Source organism: Vitis vinifera, chromosome 9, assembly GCF_030704535.1.
Source record: "Vitis vinifera cultivar Pinot Noir 40024 chromosome 9, ASM3070453v1".
NCBI lineage: Eukaryota > Viridiplantae > Streptophyta > Magnoliopsida > Vitales > Vitaceae > Vitis > Vitis vinifera.
In genome coordinates, this window is record NC_081813.1 from 484,561 (window position 1) to 506,790 (window position 22,230).

The 22,230-nt window shown below is 32.7% G+C and overlaps 3 protein-coding genes across 12 annotated transcripts; all 3 read left to right on the plus strand.

The window, feature by feature from the left end:
* The first annotated feature begins 969 nt into the window (after nt 1-969).
* Nucleotides 970-6,587, plus strand: LOC100256635 (probable complex I intermediate-associated protein 30). Of its 7 annotated transcripts, none has more exons than XM_010656090.3 (9): nt 970-1,242; nt 1,485-1,607; nt 2,022-2,135; nt 2,559-2,609; nt 2,721-2,812; nt 4,411-4,491; nt 4,706-4,804; nt 5,686-5,897; nt 6,380-6,587. In XM_010656090.3, exons 2-8 carry the CDS (start codon nt 1,556-1,558, stop codon nt 5,872-5,874), a joined length of 678 nt encoding a protein of 225 aa, XP_010654392.1. In that variant the 5' UTR covers nt 970-1,242; nt 1,485-1,555; the 3' UTR covers nt 5,875-5,897; nt 6,380-6,587. The 7 variants fall into 7 exon arrangements, with proteins under 7 accessions (XP_010654392.1, XP_059595386.1, XP_010654391.1 ...); XM_059739403.1 differs by having other exon boundaries at nt 1,551-1,607; XM_010656089.3 differs by lacking the exon at nt 6,380-6,587 and adding an exon at nt 6,012-6,154.
* Nucleotides 6,588-8,882: 2,295 nt separating this feature from the next.
* On the plus strand, nt 8,883-11,907 carry LOC100251506 (uncharacterized). Of its 2 annotated transcripts, none has more exons than XM_002269003.5 (6): nt 8,883-9,241; nt 9,496-9,589; nt 9,758-9,825; nt 10,855-10,911; nt 11,002-11,253; nt 11,369-11,907. In XM_002269003.5, exons 1-6 carry the CDS (start codon nt 9,137-9,139, stop codon nt 11,522-11,524), a joined length of 732 nt encoding a protein of 243 aa, XP_002269039.1. In that variant the 5' UTR covers nt 8,883-9,136; the 3' UTR covers nt 11,525-11,907. The 2 variants fall into 2 exon arrangements, with proteins under 2 accessions (XP_002269039.1, XP_010654393.1); XM_010656091.3 differs by having other exon boundaries at nt 8,884-9,241; nt 11,365-11,907.
* Nucleotides 11,908-20,505: 8,598 nt separating this feature from the next.
* LOC100246365 (dormancy-associated protein homolog 4) lies at nt 20,506-21,840 on the plus strand. Of its 3 annotated transcripts, none has more exons than XM_010656093.3 (3): nt 20,506-20,911; nt 21,034-21,114; nt 21,332-21,840. In XM_010656093.3, the coding sequence occupies exons 1-3, from the start codon at nt 20,659-20,661 to the stop codon at nt 21,334-21,336; spliced, it is 339 nt and encodes a 112-aa protein (XP_010654395.1). In that variant the 5' UTR covers nt 20,506-20,658; the 3' UTR covers nt 21,337-21,840. The 3 variants fall into 3 exon arrangements, with proteins under 3 accessions (XP_010654395.1, XP_003632757.1, XP_010654394.1); XM_003632709.4 differs by having other exon boundaries at nt 20,511-20,911; nt 21,034-21,133; XM_010656092.3 differs by having other exon boundaries at nt 20,511-20,911; nt 21,034-21,840.
* The last annotated feature ends 390 nt before the right edge of the window (nt 21,841-22,230 follow it).

Here is a 22,230-nt window from a genome sequence, read left to right on the forward strand (position 1 = left end):
GAGATATTTCTTTGGAACAGTGATGGTGATGGGGTTTGGCTTCTTCTTTCTGCTGCATGCCGTGCCCACAAAGCTGATTGTGTCTTCCTCTAATCAGTCTTTTACACCTCCTAGATTGTGCAGAATTTGAACTTTTTTTATTTTGATTATGAAAGCATGATGGCTGTTTCCTTTTGTTCATAGTAGGGTGTCGAGGCTCTAGAATGTTCTGGCTGAGTGTACAAAATGTGTACTGAGCTCAATTATTCACCGTACCCACTAGTAGTAGAGCTTCGGACTGCCAATTTAACCTCTTGCAAATTCCATTGGTAGACACAAGGTCCGACTACAATCCGATCCGGTGCCTCAATGAGGTTAATTCGTGTCAAACTTACAAGGTCTAGTAGGGAATTCCTAAACTCGTATATATCTCAAGTTTCTAACTTCAATTATCGAGATATTCTTGTTGAACTATCAATTTTTTTAGAAGATGAAATTTCAATTATTGAAATATTTTTCTTGAATCATCAATTTTCTTAAAAGATATTTTTATTGAACTACCAATTTTTTTAAAAGCGCGAGACCATTTGTCAAACAAATTTTTGTGACAAAATAGAATTACTAATTTTTTTAAAAGTTTAAATTTATAGGATTTAGATTTAATCTTCAATAATTAAAATTGATAAATTATTAGTTTAATATAATTAAAAATTAAGAAAAATTAAATTTTTTTTATATTATTTTTGTGCTTTTTTTAATATTTTAATAAAATAACATATAATTATAAATAAATAAATAATATTATGCATATTTGAATTTGAATGGACCTACGACCGATATTCCCCTCCTTTCTTTATTTAAAATAAGAGAGTATTTAATTAAAATTTTAATTTATGGTGATTAAAAGTATGTAACTTAGACATGTAACTAAAATTTAGATGGTGTTTATTTGTTTATTTTTTTTTTTACTGAATAAAAAAAGTCAAACTTGTCTCAAAATAAAAATGTCCATATAAAAGTTATTTATATTTTCCAATTGTATACGATTTGGATCAAAGAGAAACCCAGACCCAGTGGCTTGGGCTTAGGCCATTGGGCCCAACTACGAAAACACGATTCAAAAGCCCACAAGCTACGAGAAACGGGCCATTGCAGACAGTGGTGTTGCAGCGGTGAAGAACGCAAATGATTTTTGCTCTGAACCCAGAACCCTAGTTCAATTCAAAAAATTTCCCCGTTCTTAGATCGATTCAGAGGTTAAAGGTTAGTTCAAATAATCTGATTCTGCTCAATTTGGTTGTGTGATTTTTGTTCACTGTTGGATAGTGCGCGCAAACTGTTTGATGAAAAACCCAGATGGCTGTTTGTTAAGGAAGCTTGCTATGATCCAAATTCAAATACTTCAATTTTAGGCAATTGATCCAAACATTCGAATTTCGAATCCGTCATCGAATGAATCTGCCAATGTAGTTCCTTTTTTTTTTTGTTTTTTTGCCATTTTGTAGTTGCGCAGTCTGTCTCCAGTGGTCAGTGGAAGAAATTTGAAATACTTAGTTCCTCCATTGCTGCAGGAGAGATGTCCAGGTTTCGATCACTTTGGCAAGCTTCTCTAAATGCAACAAGGAAAGGTACTTTTTGATTTCAGTTTGTTTTCTTAGCGTAGAAAAACTAGTGTCAGTTTATTGATAAAAAAATGATAATAGGTTTCTGTTTGCAAAAACAGAAAAATAAAATTGATCGAGAAAAGGTGTTTTGTAATACAATTTCACAAAATTTTCTGAAAAAATCTGTCAAAAATACTTTTTTTTTTTTTTATGTTTTAAAGAATGAAGATGTTGATTGTTTTGATTTTGTCTAAACCGGAAACATTTCTAAAAACATAGTCAGAGCCTATCATTTTTTGAGAATTTCTGGTCAGTCTGCGAAATCACTCATCATTAAGAAAAAGAATCATGACGGGAAGTGGAATTGCCTTTTTGTTTCTTTGTAAAGTTCATATGCATGACTGTTATTCTTGTTCTTTTTTATTCTTCACCATGTAGCTCTCACATGGAATGTTGAAAACTGGATCCCTCCTAGTGAAAGATATATTTTCAATTTCAATTCAAAGGAAGAGCTAAAGAAGTGGCACCTCTATTCAGATTCTGAATATGGAGGTATGGATGCTCGAGTTTAAAGTCTCTGTTGCATGAATATGTATGTTTGAATTCACTTGGAACCAAACATGTGGAATTCAGGATGCGTTATATAGTCAATTTGTTCTTTATATAAGAATACGGTTTTTATTGTTTCGGCCTCTTCCCTTCACAATTTATAACGTGAACTTATGAAATCTGCATTTATAGCCTTACCTAGCTTCATCATTCAGCACATGCTTAAAACCATTTTGGTATTGCACTGGAATTGATCCAGTGTAATTGAAGCATATGGCTGGATTTGATGAAACCTCTTCATTGATTGCAGTTCTTATTTCTTTGTTTCTGGATGGTGGTGATTTGCATAGGTTAAAGGTCATGTGATGAATTACCTTAAAAGTTAATAAAGGACTAAGATATTTGTCAATCTATGGTAACTCTCAGGGATGTCGTCAGCGTCTTTGGAGATCATGGATGCTGGAAATGGACTAAGTGGTACTGGCTGAGACATTCTGCATAATCCTTTATGTCTCTACTCTTTAACAATCATTTCATTTTCAATGCGTTTGACTTGTGAATCAATGATATCTTTGTTGTATTTAATAGGAATCTTCTCTGGGAACCTTTCTTTGGATTTAATTGAGGGTTCAAAATGGAACATAAGAAGGGGTGGCTTTTGTGGAATGCGATCCAAGAAGGTGAATATCATTCCAACTTTCTTATGGATTGAAGGATCAGGGTCAGCAATTAATTTGAAATCATTTCAACCATTTTTCAGTAGTACTGTCAAATATTAATGCTAAACTTGCAAAGTTGTTCAGCACTTGGGCTACTCTAGACTACAAGTATCAAAGTTGTTCAGTACTTAAGGGCAATATCTATGTGCTCAGTTCAATTGTATTATCAATATGTCTTGATTATTGGCATTAAGTTGGTTCGTCATTTAGATATTAAATATTGTTGCATATTTATGCACTTGTTCTCCTTTCATGTTGGTCGTCATTGTGTGTTTTTATTATTATTCCTGAAATTTTGTTTTCCTAGTTTTGCATTATATTGACACAAAGGCTGACCTTTCTATGAGTTGAAGGGCTTTTCTCTAGGTTTTAGTTATGAGCAAAACAAATCCTATGTTCAACCTTGCTTAAGCTGAAGACATCCCTAAAGCAACCCCTATCAGGGGGATAGCTTACCCTTTAATAACTGTTTTTTAAGAGTCTATATTTACGTTTGGGTCATGTTTGGTATGTGGGAATGAGGAATGGAAATAAATATTTTGTTTTCATTCTTATTTCTGCTTTAATAAGAATGGATTTGGTGATTCTAATTCTTGTGTTTAGATGCACCTAGGAATGTAATGTTGGAATGATTGTTTGTTTCTATTTCAATATTTGATAATAATGGAGATATGAATGAAAAGAGAAATAAATTAACAATAATAACCTTTCACATAGTTTAACATAATTTTTTTTATTTAAAAAATTTTATTTGAGAGTTTTTTTTTTGGCTAAATAATAAGATTAAGAAAAAAATTATTTACTTGATAAATAAAAATTAACTATAAAAAGTTATAAAAATCTAATGGAGATGTAGGGGTAAAATAGTAATTTTAAGATATTATTTATTATTTCCTACATTAAGGGAATCAAAATACCTCCTGTTGGAGATCAATTGAAATCCCACTTATGAGTAGGATTTCATTTCTACCGGAATTATTTTTTATTTCATTCTCATTGTCATTTAAGTTATTCAAATGTAGGAATGGATAAGTAAAGGAATGAGATGTCCATTCCCACTCTTCTTTCCCTTATACCAAACATGACCTTAAGGACTTAGATAAGATAAGATAATAATGCTAAGGCCACTATTCCTGATGAAAGGAAGGAATAGAGTAAGGTCTGGCCTTTACCTTTAGTGCTAGTAACTAAACATCTATATGCTTTGGGCTCAATCTCATATGGTTTTCAGAGGCTTGAATTAGTGGTTTAAGGCCAGCATTGATAAGCAACAGTTAAGGACTTAGGTTCATGTTCCTACACTGAGTGGAAGAATTAGATTAGAAATATTTCTCTCTTTTAACCTTAAGTGGGACAGACAGATAGTCTTGAAATCAGATTGCTGGGCAATGAGTTTTATCTTTTCTAGTAACTCCATTAAAAACTATGATTTTTTGCTTCAAATTTGGTGCAAAACAAAGTAGAATGGTTTCATTTTCATGTGAAAACACCCTGCCTTATATGCCATTAGTGCATGAACAACTTTCCTTATTTATATCATTATATGCATTTTGCTGCAGTTTGATGGATTCATCGATTTGGAATCTTATGATACAATAGCGCTAAAGGTTAAAGGAGATGGGAGATGTTACATTTCTACTGTGAGTTTCTAAGGCTCTGATTGCATCCTGGAAAGAATGAGGGAAAGGAAACAAAATTGCTCAAAATAGCTTGAGAAAAGAATCCAGTTTTTAAGTAATTTTCAGTATTTTCCCTTGCTCTTTCAAGATGCAAATGCAATCTTAATATTTTAGATGAGGCCAAACCATCAGTTTTCTTCTGAACAGTCTGAACCTTGATGAAATGTTGGTGCAGATATATACAGAGAATTGGGTGAATTCACCTGCACAACAGGAAGATAATTCATGGCAAGCATTTGTTTTTGTACCAAAAGACAACTGGTATATTACAAAGGCAAGTTCTGTGCTCCTCAAGCTCATTTGTGTAATGTGTTGATATAACAGACCTCACTGTCATATTGGACTATCATACTACTGTAGCTTACAGATTTGAAAAGCAATTCATGCATGATCCAAGAAACATGGAACCTGCTAATTTTTTGCTCAACTAATGAGTTGCACCTGGGCATGAAATGTACTACTAAGTACTAAGTGACTGCGGTGAAGTCTGTCTGTTCTTTGAAATCATTACTTAGAAAGACTGTAGTAACATTAGTTATCACCATAATATGATACATTTGATCTAATAACATGAGCTTGCCTGTTATGGAAGATTCCGCTTTAAGGCATGAAATTTTTTCATAGGTTTATAAGACTTCTTGATTTATTGCATCATGCTCCTTCGCATGTAACCCAGTAACGACATTTCAGGAAAAACTGAAAAAGTGAATGATACCGTGCTATTTAAGGCCTTTTTTGTTCCAAAGAGAGAGAGATAAAAAGAAAGGGGTATATCCATGCTGTTGGGTAAATGAGTTAATTAGTATGATTGGGAAGTTAGATGTTGTACTATAGACATACATAAATCATAAATGATGATTGATATATGATCAATAAAGCATTTATTATAGCCATTTTGCTCCTATGATGTAGAATACAGAAAGAAGAAAGGAAGTACTTCTGTTCATTTTCAAGAATTCTTATGTGCTACATAAAGGATTGATGAGTAGGTTTTGATGGAATTTTTCATTAGAAAAAGGTGTTCTTTTCTTTGATAGGGCTTTATTTCCATAGATTTGAGAGTTATTCTGCGTTGCCATGATCTAGAACTTGTTTTTTTGGTGAATGAATATATCTTTTCTGTGTTTGAAAACCTGAACAGTGGTGTCTTTTCAGATTCCTCTTGCTCATTACCTACCAACATGGAGAGGAAATGTTATAGATGCAGAGATAGAAATGAATCCATCGCGTATCGTCGGTATGTCTCTGTCTGTCAATTCCGGAGGTGGTGTCCCAGGTGCTACAACCGGGCCAGGCGATTTCAAGTTGGAAATTGATTGGATCAAAGCCTTGAGAACACAATAGGTTCCTTTAGACTATACCACAAGGTATTGAAATTTTGGTTGTATCAAACCATTGCAATTAGTTCAGAAATTTTCTACCTCCAATTCACCCAATAGTAAGTTAACAAACTTTACCGATGTTTTTGGCTACTGGTCAAGTGGGGCTCTGGCTGGATCACCTAAAGCTGCTGTCCTAACTGTAATTGATACATAAACCAATTCAACCAGCTGCTCCAAGTGGGTGTTTTATTTAATGACTCATCAATTGTTCAATAATAGTATCTGAAGAAATTCTCAGTCAACTATAGTTGGCACCTATTCATGTGTGACCATTTAATGTGTCTGTTTATCATGTTACATGTTCTACGCAGAACCAATATCCACAATACAAAGGTGCAATCTTCCTCTATGGACCATTCTTTTATTAGTTGCAATTTAAAGTTTGGCATTAGGATATTTCTGCATATGATTCTAGTAATATTCTCTTTCCAAATGAAGCTCTACCCATGAGTCCAAAACTATTGCAGAGAGCTTTTGAGGCATTGAAGAGGTCAATGGAATATCACAGCTTGTAGATGGACCCAGTGTGACTACAAGTGGATGATTATAAGTAAGTTTTGGTTTCTGTGGATTGACGAAGACTTGTTAATTTATGCTGTTAATCAATCAAACAACTGTCATTCTATTTACAACTATTTGACAGTTGACACTTAAATTGAGTAGTCACATTCTTCTCTTCTTCGCCTTCTGGAAAGTGAAAATACCAATGAACGGTGTGGTGATAGCTGGGACCCCTTTGGTGTAGCTGGATCCCCACCACCAATGTCCGTACAACCCAAAAGGTCTTTCTAACTTCTAAGATGAATAGCACTTGTGCCTTAAAACTCTATGCCCTGGGGACCCCTTTCTCCTCATGTGCCTTTTTCCTTTTCAATTCTTACTTTATTTTTCAACTTCCATCCTTTTCACTAATGTTACTTAGCATGCTAAAGAGTTTTTTGGATAAATTTGCCATTGAAAATGAGATTTTTTTTTTTTTATCTGAAGATAAAAATATTTTGAGAAACGATTAGAAATATGGGGTCATAATCATATTTAAAGAAAATATTTTAAGTAAAAGTGATTCAAATGAAAACACTTTTTTTATTTTTAATTGAGGGTAAATAGAAAAGTCCTGAGAGTGGGACAGAAGCGTAAATGGGGGTGGCTGTGGAGACTATCAATGAGATGTTAAGTTGTGGCTCGTGAAGCAGAGAAGCCTCCACTTTACAGCTTTTGAGTATTGGGCACTGGGCAGTACTTGCCATAAGGGTGTTGTTTGTTTTCCTTTTCCGTAGATTGGGGCGTGGTGGTGGGTTGTTTCTACAGTGCTCTTTGAAATTGGTAGAGACTTATATTATAGGGACTAGGGAGATAGCAGCCAGAGGTGATCAATGTCCCAGGGGGACCAATTAGAAGTGTGTGCGACCCACACTCTTTAAAAAAATGGGGATTGATCGTTGACGGTGCCCAAATAAGTTCCAAGCAGCCCCAGGGTGTTTGTACAAATTTGACCAGTCTGCCATTGCTGGCTCCCCCATCTTCTCGTTTCCCCCATACGCTACTCTTTACTAGGATGTTTCTCCTGTTCTTATCTGAATATTAATCTAAGGGTCGACTACATCATTATGTAATGAAAAGCATCACCCATTGGGTGTTGTCTTGTGTACTTTGGATATCATTGTCTCATTCAGTTTATTTTGTATCTTCATCCCATTTGGGTATACCTTAGTCTTATTTGTGTGTATTTTTCCAGAGTTTATCTTGCATTTTCAAGCCAATCTCAACCCAAATTAAACTTACCAACATAAAAGATATAAACTTACCTTGTGTCTCTAAAGATCGGTAGTAAAATTTTGTTTGATACCTCAATTTAAAAAAAAAAAAATTAAAATCATTATTTTTAAAATATACATTTTTAAGAATTTTTTTAAACAATTGAAAATATTTTTTAAATTTGTTTTAAGAATTGTTTTAAATACTTGCCACTTTAGTTTGATTGTTGGGTGTAGCGAAGAAATAGAATCAAAGTATTGTTTACCTCTATATCTAACGTAATACTTAAAAATACTTCAAATTTATTCCAAAAAACTTGCTTTTGTGAATGCATTTGAGGAATAAAATTCTCTTTAAAAATTCAAATATAAATGATAAATTTTCTCCATTCATTTTTCAAAGCGTCTCAAATTTATTTTCAAATATAATCTATTTTGATAATAAATTCTTCAAAAACCTTCTTATTCTCTTTGACCTAGTTTTTTCATTAAAAAATTCATTAGATATAGAGGTGATAAAACTTATTATGATTCCTCAATGCAATAACACGAACCACATATACTTTTTACGGATTTGAGTTAAATATCAATAAATTTTAATCAAATTCATATCTAACACGATAACACATTTAATAAATAAATAATTTTTTAATCAATTTATATAATACGGATTTGATCAAGGTCCATCTAATAATCTTGCTATTGATTTAATTATATATTTAAATTATTTAATTTATATTTAACTTTAGTTATATAATATATTATCTATTTAATAATTAAAAAATATTTAAATTTATATTATTTATACTATTATTATTCGTATATGATTTGGGTTATGTAGTAGAATACTGAGACTCTGAAACGAAACAAAAGACCATCGATGTGAATTGTTAAGCTTAATTAGATGCTAATGGCAAAGTGATGATATTAAATAAATAAAAGGAGGGCATTTGCAATGTCGAGTGAGGGTGGTCCCCACCACTTTTACACAAGTTATATACACAACACATTGCAGAGGGTCACATCAAAAATATATAATTAAAAATAAAAAATAAAAAAACCTGAAAAATCAAACGAACCAAACAGTTAAAAGAGAACTTTCTGGACACATACCCCTAAAAAATATCTAACCCACCCCTCTTCAATCTCAGCCGTCCATCACTGCCTCCACCACTCCCGTACACTTATCTCGCAGTCAATAAAACCACCACCCCCCACCCTTTATTTATAAAATTCCCCTTCTCTAGACTCTTCCTAAAGCCTTATGTCTCCTCTTTCTCTCTCCACATTACGTCTTCCAATCTGTTTTCAGAGCCAAGCATAATAAAAAGATGTAGTAATCATCTTCCACTTCAATTTTCTTTTTCTTTTTCTGGTTTGTTTGTTTGTTTGTTTGTTTGTTTGGACAAACGGATTAATTCGTCGACAAGAAATTTTTCTGTGTTTCTCTGGTTGGTTTCTGGTGCAACAATGGCCGCCGGAGAAGAGAAGAGCAATGATTTTTATGCCGTTCTAGGGTTGAAAAAGGAATGCACCGCCTCCGAGCTCAGAAATGCGTACAAGAGACTTGCCCTGGTTAGAATTGTGAACCCTTTCTTCTCTTCTAGATTCTCTCTGTTGGGTCTGTTCATGATTTGATCAACTGGGTCTTCTCCAAAACCAAAAACAATTCGGAAAAATCTCTCCTTTCCCGGAAACAATCGCATGGGTTTCTGGGTCTTCCCAAAAAATTAGTTTTTTTTTTCTTTCTGGGTTTTCCCGGGAAAACATGGGATTTTCCCGGAAATTCTGTAATTTTCTTAATCTTGATGGGAAACTTTTCTTGGTAGATGTGGCACCCAGATCGTTGCTCCTCGTCGGGAAACTCGAAATTCGTGGAAGAAGCGAAGAAGAAATTTCAGGCCATACAAGAAGCCTATTCAGGTTATTCCAATCCTTAATTTTTTATTTTTTTTCCAATTATTTGTCTAAAATCATTCTTTTAATACCAGAAGGGAAAAATAAAAACAGAAAAGGAAAGAAAATAACAACTTTTCTATACTAATTGGATTCACGGGATGCTGTATTTCCCTGCGATTCATCTGTGTACAGTTCTCTCTGATGCGAATAAAAGGTTTCTGTACGACGTTGGAGCCTACGACAGCGATGATGACGAAAACGTAAGTTTTAACGACCAAAGTTTTTCCCTTTTTTATTATTAAATATTTCCTAATTTTTATCTCCAGAGCTCGCCCCCATGTGGGCTACACTATACCAACAATGTGATTGGTTGTCTCCTCATTTTCACACATCTGTCCAATCAGATTCTGACACGTCTATCTTTTGAGCTGAACTGGACCTCACCTGATCTTAGTCACTAATCACTTTTGTGTCGTGTTTGGTTTGTGATCTTTTTATTAACCCCATTTTTCCCTGTTCCTAAAATTTGGAAGGAAAAAAAACGTGGTACTATTTTTTTTTTTCCCTGTAGTGATTTATTTATAGAAAATGTTAAATTATTATTTTTTAGATTAAAAAAAAAAATGGGAATTCTTCAACTCTGCCAAACAACCCAATCCAAAATGAATATGTTGTTTGTTTTTATTCTCGAAAATGACAACGCTTTTTGCCAGAATAAAAAAAAATCATTTCATGGCATTTGGGATGAACCAAACATGTCCTTCATCACCTTATTAGTATCTGTGTTTTCCTTTAGCTGCTTTCATGGTATTTGTCTGGCTTTGAACAGCTTAGCTATGCAAAACCCACTTACTATATATGGCAAAACTTGTCTTTTTCATCATCAAACCAATTGGATTTGAATGATAATGAAGGCTATCTTATGTTTGGTTCCCAGGAAATTTATGAAAAAATGCAAGAAAAAGAAAATAGGGAGGAAAAGTAAAAGGAAGTAAATAATATTTTAAACAAATGTTGATTATTTTTTGTAATAAGATCAAATATAATTTTTTTTTCTTAGTACTTTCCCCGAAACCAAACATAGTGGAACTATTTTTCTGAAAAAATTTGAACCATGCATGCAGTTATTTTTCATATTTTGGCATTGAGGATGTCTTTGAGGTAAGGTTGCTTCCTCCTATGGTGCTGGGGTGGAACAGCTTAGCCGGTTACCCGTTTTTGATACCGATTCATCAATTGATTGAATTGTATAGAGCAACAACTAGTGATGATGAACATTCAATATGCAGGGAATGGGGGATTTTTTGAATGAGATGGCGGTTATGATGAGCCAAACCAAGTCCAATGTAAGCCTCTGTTTCGATCTTATCGGGACATTGCAAATACTGATAGCAATACTGGTGATGATTATAATGGCGGGATTGTGATATTGACAGGAAAATGGGAAGGAGAGCTTTGAGGAGTTGCAGGAGCTCTTTGAGGATATGTTCCAAAGGGATGTCGACGCATTCAACTCTGCCTCTCATCACCCCATGAACTCTTTCCCCAGTTCTACTTCCACTTCTTCCTACTGCGAAAGCTCCAATGCCAACAACAAGCGGAATTCGGCTGAAATGGGCTCTGGAAGGATGATGAGTGCAGGGGAGTCCTCTGCTTTTGATGCCCACTTTCAGAGCTTCTGCTTTGGGGTTTGTCCATTTCATTGCTTCATTCTCTTTGTTTATCTCCTTCTGGGCAGGCCCGGATTGAAGTCTTATAATTTGGTTGTCTGACACTGCATGTTTGTGTAAATGGTGAAGACAGGCGGCACGCCAGGGAGATTTCAGGAGGGGGAAAGGAGCAAGAGGAGGAATTCCAGGAGGAGCCAACGGTAGACGAAGAAGAACGGGTAGAAAGCAAAAGGTTTCATCTGGCCATGATGTCTCCTCCAATGACTACTACTCTCATGTTTACACTTAACTATGCAATCATCCAACTCCTAATCATATCATTCCATGGCCAACCAAGCGGAATCAGCTGGGGGAATCACATTGAAACCGCAGAAGCAGCAGCGAGTCTGGCCATGGCTAATAGAGAACTACGAAGCAGAGAGCTGCTGCTCTGGACTAGTGGTTCGACCCATCTGCTACTTCAGCCAATTTTGCCATTACCCCTCTGTTCACCATTCCCTCTGGTACCAGCTTCCATCTTCAAAAAAATGATGCTTCCGCTTTCTGCTTTTAGCTTTTGGCTTTTTGCTTTTGGATGTAAAGGAATGAGATTCTCTATTGGGTTTTGCTTAGTATTGTTATTGTTTTCATTAATATTTCAGAAAGAAAAGCTCTCATTCATGTCTACAAAAAGTTGTTGACAGTGTTGAAAGTGCTTGCGATGTAAAGATACACCCAATCTCTACATCTTCTAATCAATCAGACATGGACTCAACATTCGTCTAAAATTGCTCCAAATTCAATTGTTCTCAAAAAAAATCACAAGATATTTTAGCTTGTTTTAAACTAGGATTTTCATTTTCTTGTTTTTGGTTCTTGTCAACTTTTTCGGAAAGCCAAAGGTTGTGACACCTTAATAACAAGATACCTAATTTAATGACAATGATAATCAGAATTTTGGATTTAAGTGAAGGGTTTGATGATTATTGATATATGACTTTTAGTTATTTTTTAGTAATTAAGTGGTGCAATCAAATCTTAATTATAATATTATAATATGGTTTGATGACGATGATTTGATAACATCGGATTAGATAAGTGATGATGATGATTATTATAAAGTAATGGTGATTTTGAGGGGTTCTAACATTTGAGTTTTATGATTATGATATATTCTTGGTGTGATTTGGTGAATAGTACCCTTATTTGGTATTTTAGTGGTGCTTAAAATATTTATTTTAAAAAAGAAAAATAAATTCAAACATAAAAAAATTATAAAGGAAAAATTAAAAATTAAAAATTAAAAAATATATATATATATTAAGAACTTGTATAGTATACATAAATACATCATAAATAAGTAATTGAAAAATATTTTTTATATTTGAGTTATGCACACTATAATTAATAACCCTTTTTAATGACTATCAAAAACTTGAATGGGAAGAGAGTGACTCTGTGTCGAGTGAAGGGGTGTGAATTGGTGGAGGGATGGGGGGAAGGTGAGCCCTACAACATGTGGCCTAAGGCCCCACAGTTGGGTCAAGTGCCCTGAGCCATCTGAGTCCAATCCAAACGATTAACCGACCAAAAAGCACCTCTAGTATGCTTTTGGGTTTGATGGCTTGAGATAGAGGTGGACCCACTTCCCCCCTACACAAACCCCTATCCACTTTCTGGTTTGATGAAGAAACGGCCTTTTTAGTGGGCCCCAATTTTCGTGCTAAGTTGCCACGGATTCATTGTAGCCCTTTAGCTATGTGGGTCCTCCCCCAACAAAAATAATGCCCTCATCTCATGTTCTTTTTCTTCTTCCTCTCCTCACATAGCTCACGACTTGAGCAACTTGTGTTGACTGCAGATGACTCCCAACTTGGTTGCTCTACCTCTACCCAACATTACAAATTATGAAGGGCAAAACATTGAAGGTCTTTCTAGCTTTCTTTGAATGTGAAGATACATTTGCCCAACAACAACTCACACCCTACAAGCCCATGATGACCATGTGTTTGTTACTTGTCTCTTGTCTCTTGTCTACATCTTTCTTTTACTGAATTTTGGGCAATGCATAGGTTACAGGAGTTCTTTTAACATTTTAGGTGCATGAATGTGATCCAATCGATGTTCTTAGTATGCAATAATTAGGATAAAAAGCGTAAAATAAGTCAAGTGGAGTTCGACAAAAAGGGTATTTGAATTGAGCCCACACAAGTCAATATATAGAGTGTGTTTGATAGTAATTTTATAAAAGAAAATATTTATGATATTTTTAACACTTGAATGATAAAAAAATTTTAAAAGCATTTCCTAAAATAATTGTCAAACAAATTCATAGAAAATATTAAATGATACAAAACAATCCTCCAAGAAGTATGGTAAAAAGTAAAAAAGATATAAGACAATTCTTCAAGAGTTTGATAAATATCACAAGGTGTGAAAGGAAGATTTGATCAATTAAATGTCTATCTCGACCAATTAATTGAAAATATTATACGAGAGGGGTGTCATACTAAAGTAATATTAGTATTGGGATCTTAATATAAATTTAAGTTATTGAATGAGTATTATATCATATCAAATCATATCATTCATATTTTTGTCATATCTTTTTATCTTTTTATACATGATTACATTCTTCGAATCTTTAGTCATACTCTTACTTCAAAAGACGAAGATAATTAATAATTTACTCAAAAGTGACATTTGATCCTAAAAACATACTCTTAATCAAGTAGTTGGAATAAATAAATGTGAATCAATAAAATATCTCAAATTTGTATGAAAAGATGGTGATGGTGGAGGTAGTTGTCAGCCATTCTTCAACAATCCTAGTCATTGCAATAGTTTGCATACCTATAGAGTAGGGGTAACCAAAATGTTTTAACACCAATGCCCAATTGTTGCACATGAGAAATTCATGATAATGACAAGTACAAGTTGGGATAGAAAATATAAAGTTTGAAAAAGTGGACAAGTTGAGTCTTAGGGGATGAAAAAAAAAAAAAAGGTTAGAGATAGATACAAGTTGACATAGAATATGATGTTCATCCCACAAGTTGATACTTAAAAACAAAGATGGAATCAATCACTTAGAGAAAGAATAATAGCATTGCACTCATCTTTGCTAGAGACAAAAAAAAAAAAAAAAAAAATCATCTTACCATGATGTGTCAATAACTCCCTAGTTTAAAAACATATAAATTATATAAGTCATTCAGAAACAGACATATAAATGGGTTAGGCTAGTCGGGCTCGGGTCATCTTAGTTTGGGCTCGAGCTCATAGAATGGTTGAGTTAGGTTTAGGTTGAGGTCAAAGTTAGGTTGGATTGGGCTTTGATCAAAAATTGTCAAAAGGGCCTAGATCGGGCTTTGTCCAATTGATCAAATTTATGTTCCTAATTAGAAGAGGCATGGTGATTAAAATCCTAATAAAATTTTGAATATTCATTCTTGGACACTGTGAATAGAAAAATTATTGTTCTATCTTATATGTATGGTTACTATTTTCATGTGATAAAGTCACGAGTGAGAATTTAGTCATTAACGATAAAAACAAAATATTTTATTAATCACCGCATGTCTTATTAATAAGTAGTAAAAAGGAAAAAGTATAAAATTATTGGAGTTAGGTTTTGATGTTCAAGTGGGTTGACCCAACTCAACCACACAAATGAGAAATGAGGAAAACAATTTCTAAAAGTTTTAAAACTGCCAAAAAATTGCTACTCTAGAAAAAAAATACTTTTTTTTTCCTCTCATTCTTTCTGATAAAATCTGAAAGAACAAGCTTCTAAAGAAAGTCCTTTCTATTGAAGTTTTCTTATTTTCTTCTTGAAAACGAAGGTTAGCCGAAAGTAGAAATGTCGGGAGTGTAGGGAAGGGTCCCTCGGGTGAGATGGCTAACCATGTCCTTACCTGATATGGTTGACTACCCGGTTGGCGCACTTGACTACTTCTCCCTTTGTCTGCCTTTCTTTCGACGGATGAAAGAATGGCTTCAGATTCAGCTTGAGAATCGGTATCGTTCCTTGTCTTTGCTTCCCTTGCTTGTTGGGCATATAGAGAGGTAGAGGAATGCAAAAGAATTTATCTGTCATTTTTTACGGTGTTTCGCGGGCTAAAATCTTCCTTTTTTTGAAGAAATCGATAATAAAGTATCTCAAAGGGTTGGCATAAAAGGTACTTGTGCTATAGAAGTTGAGTAGTTCTTAAATTTTTTTTTAAGTTCCATTCATGACTTGAGGCAAAAAAAAAAGCGTTAACAAAACAACCAATTGAGATTTTGGGCATTTCAAAAGCTAACCCAAAGTTTAATTTTCCACCAAAAACAAAACCCATTTCTTCCTTTAGGGTATATATGGTGTAAGTATATATGGTGTAAGTTTGCTTGGGATTCAAGTCGCCAAAAGTGGTTGTTAGGGCTCTAATGGTGGATTCCATTGATGTCCATTGGGCTTGGCTATGGACCAAGAGGAATTGGGCTGAGAAACCCTAACCCATCAATCTGGTAGTAGTCAAGTGGGTTGGGCCAAGTCAAAATTTGGCCAGACCCACTTTCATAATTTGGTTAAAACAAGGGACTATTAAATTATTAATTTTAAAAAGAATTTGATTTGCAAATCATTGCTTTCTTTACATTAATCTAGTTTATTCATAGTTAGTGTTTTTAAATATTTGGCAATAACGCTACTTAAAAAAAAAAAAAAAAACTTTGTGAATGGATTGAATTCACCAAATTATTAATTCTCAGATCGATCGCAAAATAATCATGTTTTTGAACTTTATCCCAATAAAATCTACACAAGTACAAAATTACTTGAACAACCAAAACAAGCAAAATAAAAGAGTCGATGATAGAAATGCGGCTTCTAAACTACTATTATGAAAACTAATGACCAAATTCAAACTTTGCTCTTAATGAATAAATCATAACCTATACCCTCATAATTTGCCTGACCTTAGATCTTACTATTGCTTATTTATTACAACGCACCACCAACTCATAAAAGTTTTTAAAATTATATGATTAATCCTTAGTATTTGTTGGAAAAATTAGAGACATTGTCTTTGATCATCTTTGACCACATGATATTGCTTGTCCATTTAACTATTAAATTATTTTCACAAAAAAATAAATTATTATTATTATTATTATAATTATTGAAGTTCAGAATGCATGTTACTTTCAACATAACTTAAAAAATTAACACTCAAAACACAAAAATGATCAAAGGGACATAATCTTGTGTTAGAAGATCAAGTTGCAAATTTGTAATCACAACGTACTTAAATAAGGGAAATTGAAAAAGGCAAAGCAAAGAGAAACCTAAATAATATTTTTTTTTAATTAAAAAAAGCACAAAATAATCAAATCTTTCACCATCTTGACTTACCTAACCAAGCTAAATTATTGGAAACAGCTACAAAAAAAATATGAGGTGAAGGACTTATACTTGAGTCCTTGTAGGACCATTTCTTGAATTGCTTTTAAACTTATTGAGCAAGTTGGATGTGATTGACACCTTTGTATGTTGAAATAATGCTCCTTGATAATATCACAACAACCCCTTCTGTTTTTCTTTCTTGAAGGGGGACTATACCTTATCACATCTCCTAACCCTAGGTTTAGTCCCAAATATTTCAACCACTTCCACAATTTATCATTTATTTACATTAAATCTAAAGGGGTCTCAATGAAAATATTGGAGGTTTTTTTGTTTTTTTTCAATGATCAACTTAGAATATAAAAAAAAAATGAAAGAAAAGAAAAAAAATAAAAAAAAAATAAAGTTAATAAATTAGTATAATAAGGCCCACATATGATTTTTACATCAAATTTAAATTATATGAAAAATGTATAAACTTTTAACTAATTTTAATTACTACTATTATTTTTTTATAATAAATTAGATATAAAAAATTATTTTTTAATACTTTTTTCTTATAGCAATGATCATTAATGAACGGATTTTGGCATTTTTGTTGATTAACATTTTTGTAGGTTTTCAAATTCCATATCATTGATGTGAAGCTAAAAATGGAAATTTTTTTTAAAATAATTTTTTTCTTAAAATGATCATTATTGGAATTTCTTATATTGGTATTTGACCATTAAATTTTTGTAATTTTCGAAAATTTTGATTTTTATTACCAAATTTTGAAATTATTTGAGCCCACACATTGTGGATAAAATGTGAGCTATATATATTTGTAACCAAATGCCCCTAAACCTAAAAAGGTGAATATGGTCTAGCAGACCTATAATTACTCCACCACGTGGCACTATTTTATTGGGTGATATGATATGCTGATGTGCAACAGGTCGTAAGAAGCCATAGATTAGACCGTGGAGATGGACCATCCCAGTCACGTGACCTTACCGTGGGGTCCGCCACAGCGAAACACAACATAAAATGCAGGTAGATCTGCAATTCAATCTTATCCGATGACGTGTAAATATTAGATTAAAAAGTGGGGCCCGTATCCCTAGCCGATGACTAGGTCACCGCGCCTCCCATTTTTTCGGCTCCCACAAATTCGGGCTCCATTTCTGAATTTCCCGGCTGTCTTTCACGGCTTTACTAAAATTTGGCTGGCTACAGTTTTTTATTTTACTTTTTAGGGTCTGGCTTTTGTGTTTTTTTCACCATATGACCCCCTTATTTAACTCCAGGTGCTCCTCCTTAATAACCTAGGTTACTTTGGGTACAACTTTTTTTAAAATTTTAATTTTTATAATTAGAATTTTTTAAATCATGTTAAATAATTTATTTTTACTTTTATTTGTAAATTTTTATAATAAAAATATCAAAATTATTTTATTCCAAAATTTTTTAACAATAATTGAGTCTTAATATACATTTAAAAATTGTCTAAAATCCTTGTAAAATCACCAAAAAAGTTTTTAAAAAATTTTAAAATAAGACCATAACTATAAAATATTTTTAATATTTTTTTTAAAAACATAATTAAACATACTTACATTTGTTTTTTCAAAAATAATAAAAACAAAAGTGGATTTAAAAAACACTTTAAATGTTTCCATAATACCTTAACATGGGTTTTAGTTACACAATTGATACCAATTTATATTTCTTCCAATTCTAACAATGACCCTCAACAAAATTTGATGGCTCTTTAATAATATACATCAATTTTTACTCATTTTCCTAAAAAATTTAAAGTAGTTGGTGCAATTATCTCTTATAGGTGCCACAACTCTATTGGTGGTCTAATCAAGGATTGAAATGTTGATTTTTTCGTCGAAATATTGGTAAAATATCGGATGTGGTGCCCGAAACGCTATGGGCATCGATTATTGATCAATAGGAATATCGGTAAAATTTCGACAAAATCATCGAAATATTGACGATATATGTTCAGAAGCGATATATAAACGAAAAAAATTGTGGGTCGACGCGGTAGCAAGCGATGGGAGAATCGGTGATTTTTCAAAAAACAAATCGCCTATTATTTGAAAATTTAAATATATATATTTAATTATTCATTTTTAATTTGTCTTTTATTTTAAATTTATATTATCATTTTATTTTATATCATCCTTTTATTTTTAACTACTTTTCATATTTATCTTATTAATCTTATTTTAAAATATTAAAATATAATTTTACTAAAAAATTGCTACAATATAAAAAAATTAATGAAGTACTAATATTTTATAAATTAAAATTAATTTGATAAGATAAATCATTAATAATTTTAATTATTTAAATAAATTAATATTAATAGAAAAAGTTGTCACTACATATTTATAATAAAATTTTAGAAATTAAATCTCAAATATTTTATATAAATCAATTTATTTATTTTTATTTAAAAGGTAATAAGACATGTTTTAATAAAAGTATTTTTTAATTTTTAAAATAAATGAATATAAATATATTAAAGGAATTTAAGCTAATTTTTTTATAAATATTATCTTTAATAGTATTTATGTTAATTAAACTTATAAAATAACTTTAATATATGTATTTTTACTTATTTTATCATTTTTTTTAAAATAAATATTTTTATAAATTTTGAAATATTTATCCTTTATGATATTTTTGTTAAAATATTCATTTATATTTCTTCTATATTTTTAATATATCCATAAAATCCAAATACAATATATTCATGTAAAACATTTAGTAGGGAAACAAAAAAAAAAAATTTGTGGTGGGATGCATATCTAAGTTTATGGTAGTGGGTGGGTGTATACGATTTTCAACAATTGAATCATGAAAAGGAGGCAATAAAGTCTTGCCCTTTTCATGTACTTATACCTAACACGCAACTTTGAGGAATCATTGGGTTTCCTTCCAAAAATCAAATTTAATATGATCTATATTTGTTCATATCATTTCATGGGTTATCATATTGAAAATTATAAATTTATTCCCTATATGTATATATAGATGTTGATGTTTTATTGAAAGAGCTTATCATTTCAAAAAAAAAAGTAATATTATTTGGTATGTTATCTAGAAAAATTGAGTGAGATTTTTGGCAATAATTCCATTTAAGAAGTGTTTTAGCTTAAAAACATTAAGATTTAAAAGCACTTTAGGAAAAATTAATATTTGTTAAAAAAAAAAAAAAAATTGGAATTAGTTAGAATTTATTTAAGAATTTCTTTAACTTACACCCTTTTAAATTTCATAGAATAACATTGATAATAATGTAAATTTAATAAAATGACAAAATATTAGGTTGGGGTTGAAAAACGTTTTCGAAAATAATTCTCAAAAAATAATTTTTGAAAAGAATTCAATTGTTTTTAATAACAAATTTTTGTTTAACAACTCAAATATAAAAAACATTTTTTTGAATTTATTGTTCACATAAAGTTATCACACATTTATATATAGTGTCAAAGTTTCAAAAATTATCCGTATTTTCAATTATTATTCAAAAAATCATACAAAAATAACTAAAAAAATCTAAATTTTATTTTTATCAAAAATTTGTTAAATGGCTTTTCCACTTTAGAATTCAAGAATACTTTTCAAAAATACCTGTTTTAAAATCAAACATTCATGGATCTAGATGTTATAAACCAAAAAGGAAAAATTATCCCTAGAATTTCTAAGAAACCCCTTAGCTTATAAATTTATTATTTTAAATCCATCCATATTATTTCTAAAAACTACAATATTTAACAAATATGCTAATTGTAAAGGATCCCTTAAAATAGAATAATTGTTAAAATGAGGACATGAATAGTAATGATGAAAAATTAGAGGGTCTCATTACTAATAAATCTAGTGGCTCGTAACAAAGCCATATTAGCCATCAAAGCTTCGTCTCCTTCATTCTCTCTCTGGATATTTTCTCTATAAGAATCCTATCAGCTCTCGTTGCCCGAAAACCTTCTCCATCCGTTTTCCCGATATCTCCTCTGTTTGTTTTTCCCAATACTCCTTTCTGCCACTGCCAGGATATGGGTTTTCTTGACAAGCTCTGGGACGAGACTGTCGCCGGACCACCGCCGGAGACTGGCCTCGGGAAGCTCCGGAAGTACAAGTCCCTGTCAGCGGCGCGGTCACCGCCGATCATCAACCCAGATGAAGTCCAGGTTACTCGGAGCATCACCATTCTCAAAACCAACTCCAGTTTCCGAAACTTTTCCCCCGACTCCGTATCGGTCCCCAACTCGCCGGCCGGGTCCAGCGCTCCCGAGTCGCCCTTTACGCGTACGTTTTGCTCGGTTTCTTGCGATGTTGAATGAAATTCTTGGTGGGTTTGATTCTTTGTTTGTTTGTAAATTATGGAGTTCTGATGTTGTTTTTTCTGTCTGTGGTTGGTGGGTGTGAAGCCGGGACGCCAACTGGGGATTACAAGACAGATGCGAGGAGGAAAGCAGCATTGGAAGCCTTCGAACGCGCAGAACCTAGAAGTCCGACTGTTTACGATTGGTTCTCTCTCATTTTTATTTTTTTTCCACTCTTTCAGACCCACAATTGAAATTCTAAAATTTTCTGATCCAGACAAGAAACCCCACGAATCTAGAAAGAGAAGAAAAGAAAAGAAACTAGAATCTGGGATATGGGTTCTGAAACAATGATTTTTTTTATGAGTTGACCTTTGGTTGACCAGTTTTTCGTGTGTTGCAGGATAGTGATAAGTGCTTTGGATCGTTGAGAGAGAGACGAAGTTTGGAGATTTTGGGTGTGAAGAATCGGCAAAGATACATTCACGTACTAGAGAAAACCTGTGTGGGGATCTCATGATGTGTCTGCTGTATCTGCATGCAGGGAGATCATATAAACTATGACTTGTATCTAGTTACTACAAATAAGGAGATGGGTTGGAGCAGAAGGAACCAAGGATTCTTGGAGTTTTGATGAAGAGGAAAGGGGCCAGAGTAGGAGATGATCTGACTTGTATACCTCCCATGTGATTTGGAGAGCTGGGTGTTTTGCTGTTATAGTTCTTTTTGTTCATACACATATATGATGGGCCTTCTTTGCTTCTGTTTCATTTTTGGCTCCAAGTCCTCTGTACATGTATGGGTGGTCTTCTGCTGTTTCTCTTTGTTGGTTGTTGGTTTTTTTGTGTATTGGGATTTGTTCATTTTGAACATCCTCCTCTTTCAATGAAAATTCTATTGTGTGTGCTTCAATATTCTTGGAGGAGTCTGGTCAAGTTTATCAGAGTTTTTATTCATGGAATTTTCTTGGTAAAGAGTGAAAACCTCTGCATAATATTGAAAACCCCATGTCAAAACTCAAGCTTGGTGTTGATTGTAGATTATGTTAATAATCCTACTGTCAGTTAGTGATTTTCAGGAAATGTTTCTAAACATTTTAGCACTTGAAGCGCCTCTAATCTTTGTAGCTTGAAAATTTTTGAAAGAATTTTAAAAGAAGAATTGTTTCCAAGTGCTAAAAAGTCTAATAACAGGTCCTAGTATCCTGAAGTCACTGTCAAACAAACTCTACGATGATGATTTTGATCGATTTTTGTCAAGATTATGATGAGAGCAGCTCTTGGGCTTAGGGCACTTATACAT

What these genes read in the sequence shown, in the direction of transcription:
- LOC100256635 (XM_010656090.3), top strand. Translation starts at nt 1,556, where the DNA reads ATGTCCAGGTTTCGATCACTTTGGCAAGCTTCTCTAAATGCAACAAGG. An exon ending in TGCTGGAAATGGACTAAGTG is followed by an intron (nt 2,610 to 2,720) that starts GTACTGGCTGAG and finishes TGTATTTAATAG; the next exon opens with GAATCTTCTCTGGGAACCTT. An exon ending in GTGGAATGCGATCCAAGAAG is followed by an intron (nt 2,813 to 4,410) that starts GTGAATATCATT and finishes ATTTTGCTGCAG; the next exon opens with TTTGATGGATTCATCGATTT.
- LOC100251506 (XM_002269003.5), top strand. Translation starts at nt 9,137, where the DNA reads ATGGCCGCCGGAGAAGAGAAGAGCAATGATTTTTATGCCGTTCTAGGG. An exon ending in TGAGCCAAACCAAGTCCAAT is followed by an intron (nt 10,912 to 11,001) that starts GTAAGCCTCTGT and finishes TGATATTGACAG; the next exon opens with GAAAATGGGAAGGAGAGCTT. An exon ending in TTCAGAGCTTCTGCTTTGGG is followed by an intron (nt 11,254 to 11,368) that starts GTTTGTCCATTT and finishes TGGTGAAGACAG; the next exon opens with GCGGCACGCCAGGGAGATTT.
- LOC100246365 (XM_010656092.3), top strand. Translation starts at nt 20,659, where the DNA reads ATGGGTTTTCTTGACAAGCTCTGGGACGAGACTGTCGCCGGACCACCG. An exon ending in TCCCGAGTCGCCCTTTACGC is followed by an intron (nt 20,912 to 21,033) that starts GTACGTTTTGCT and finishes GTGGGTGTGAAG; the next exon opens with CCGGGACGCCAACTGGGGAT.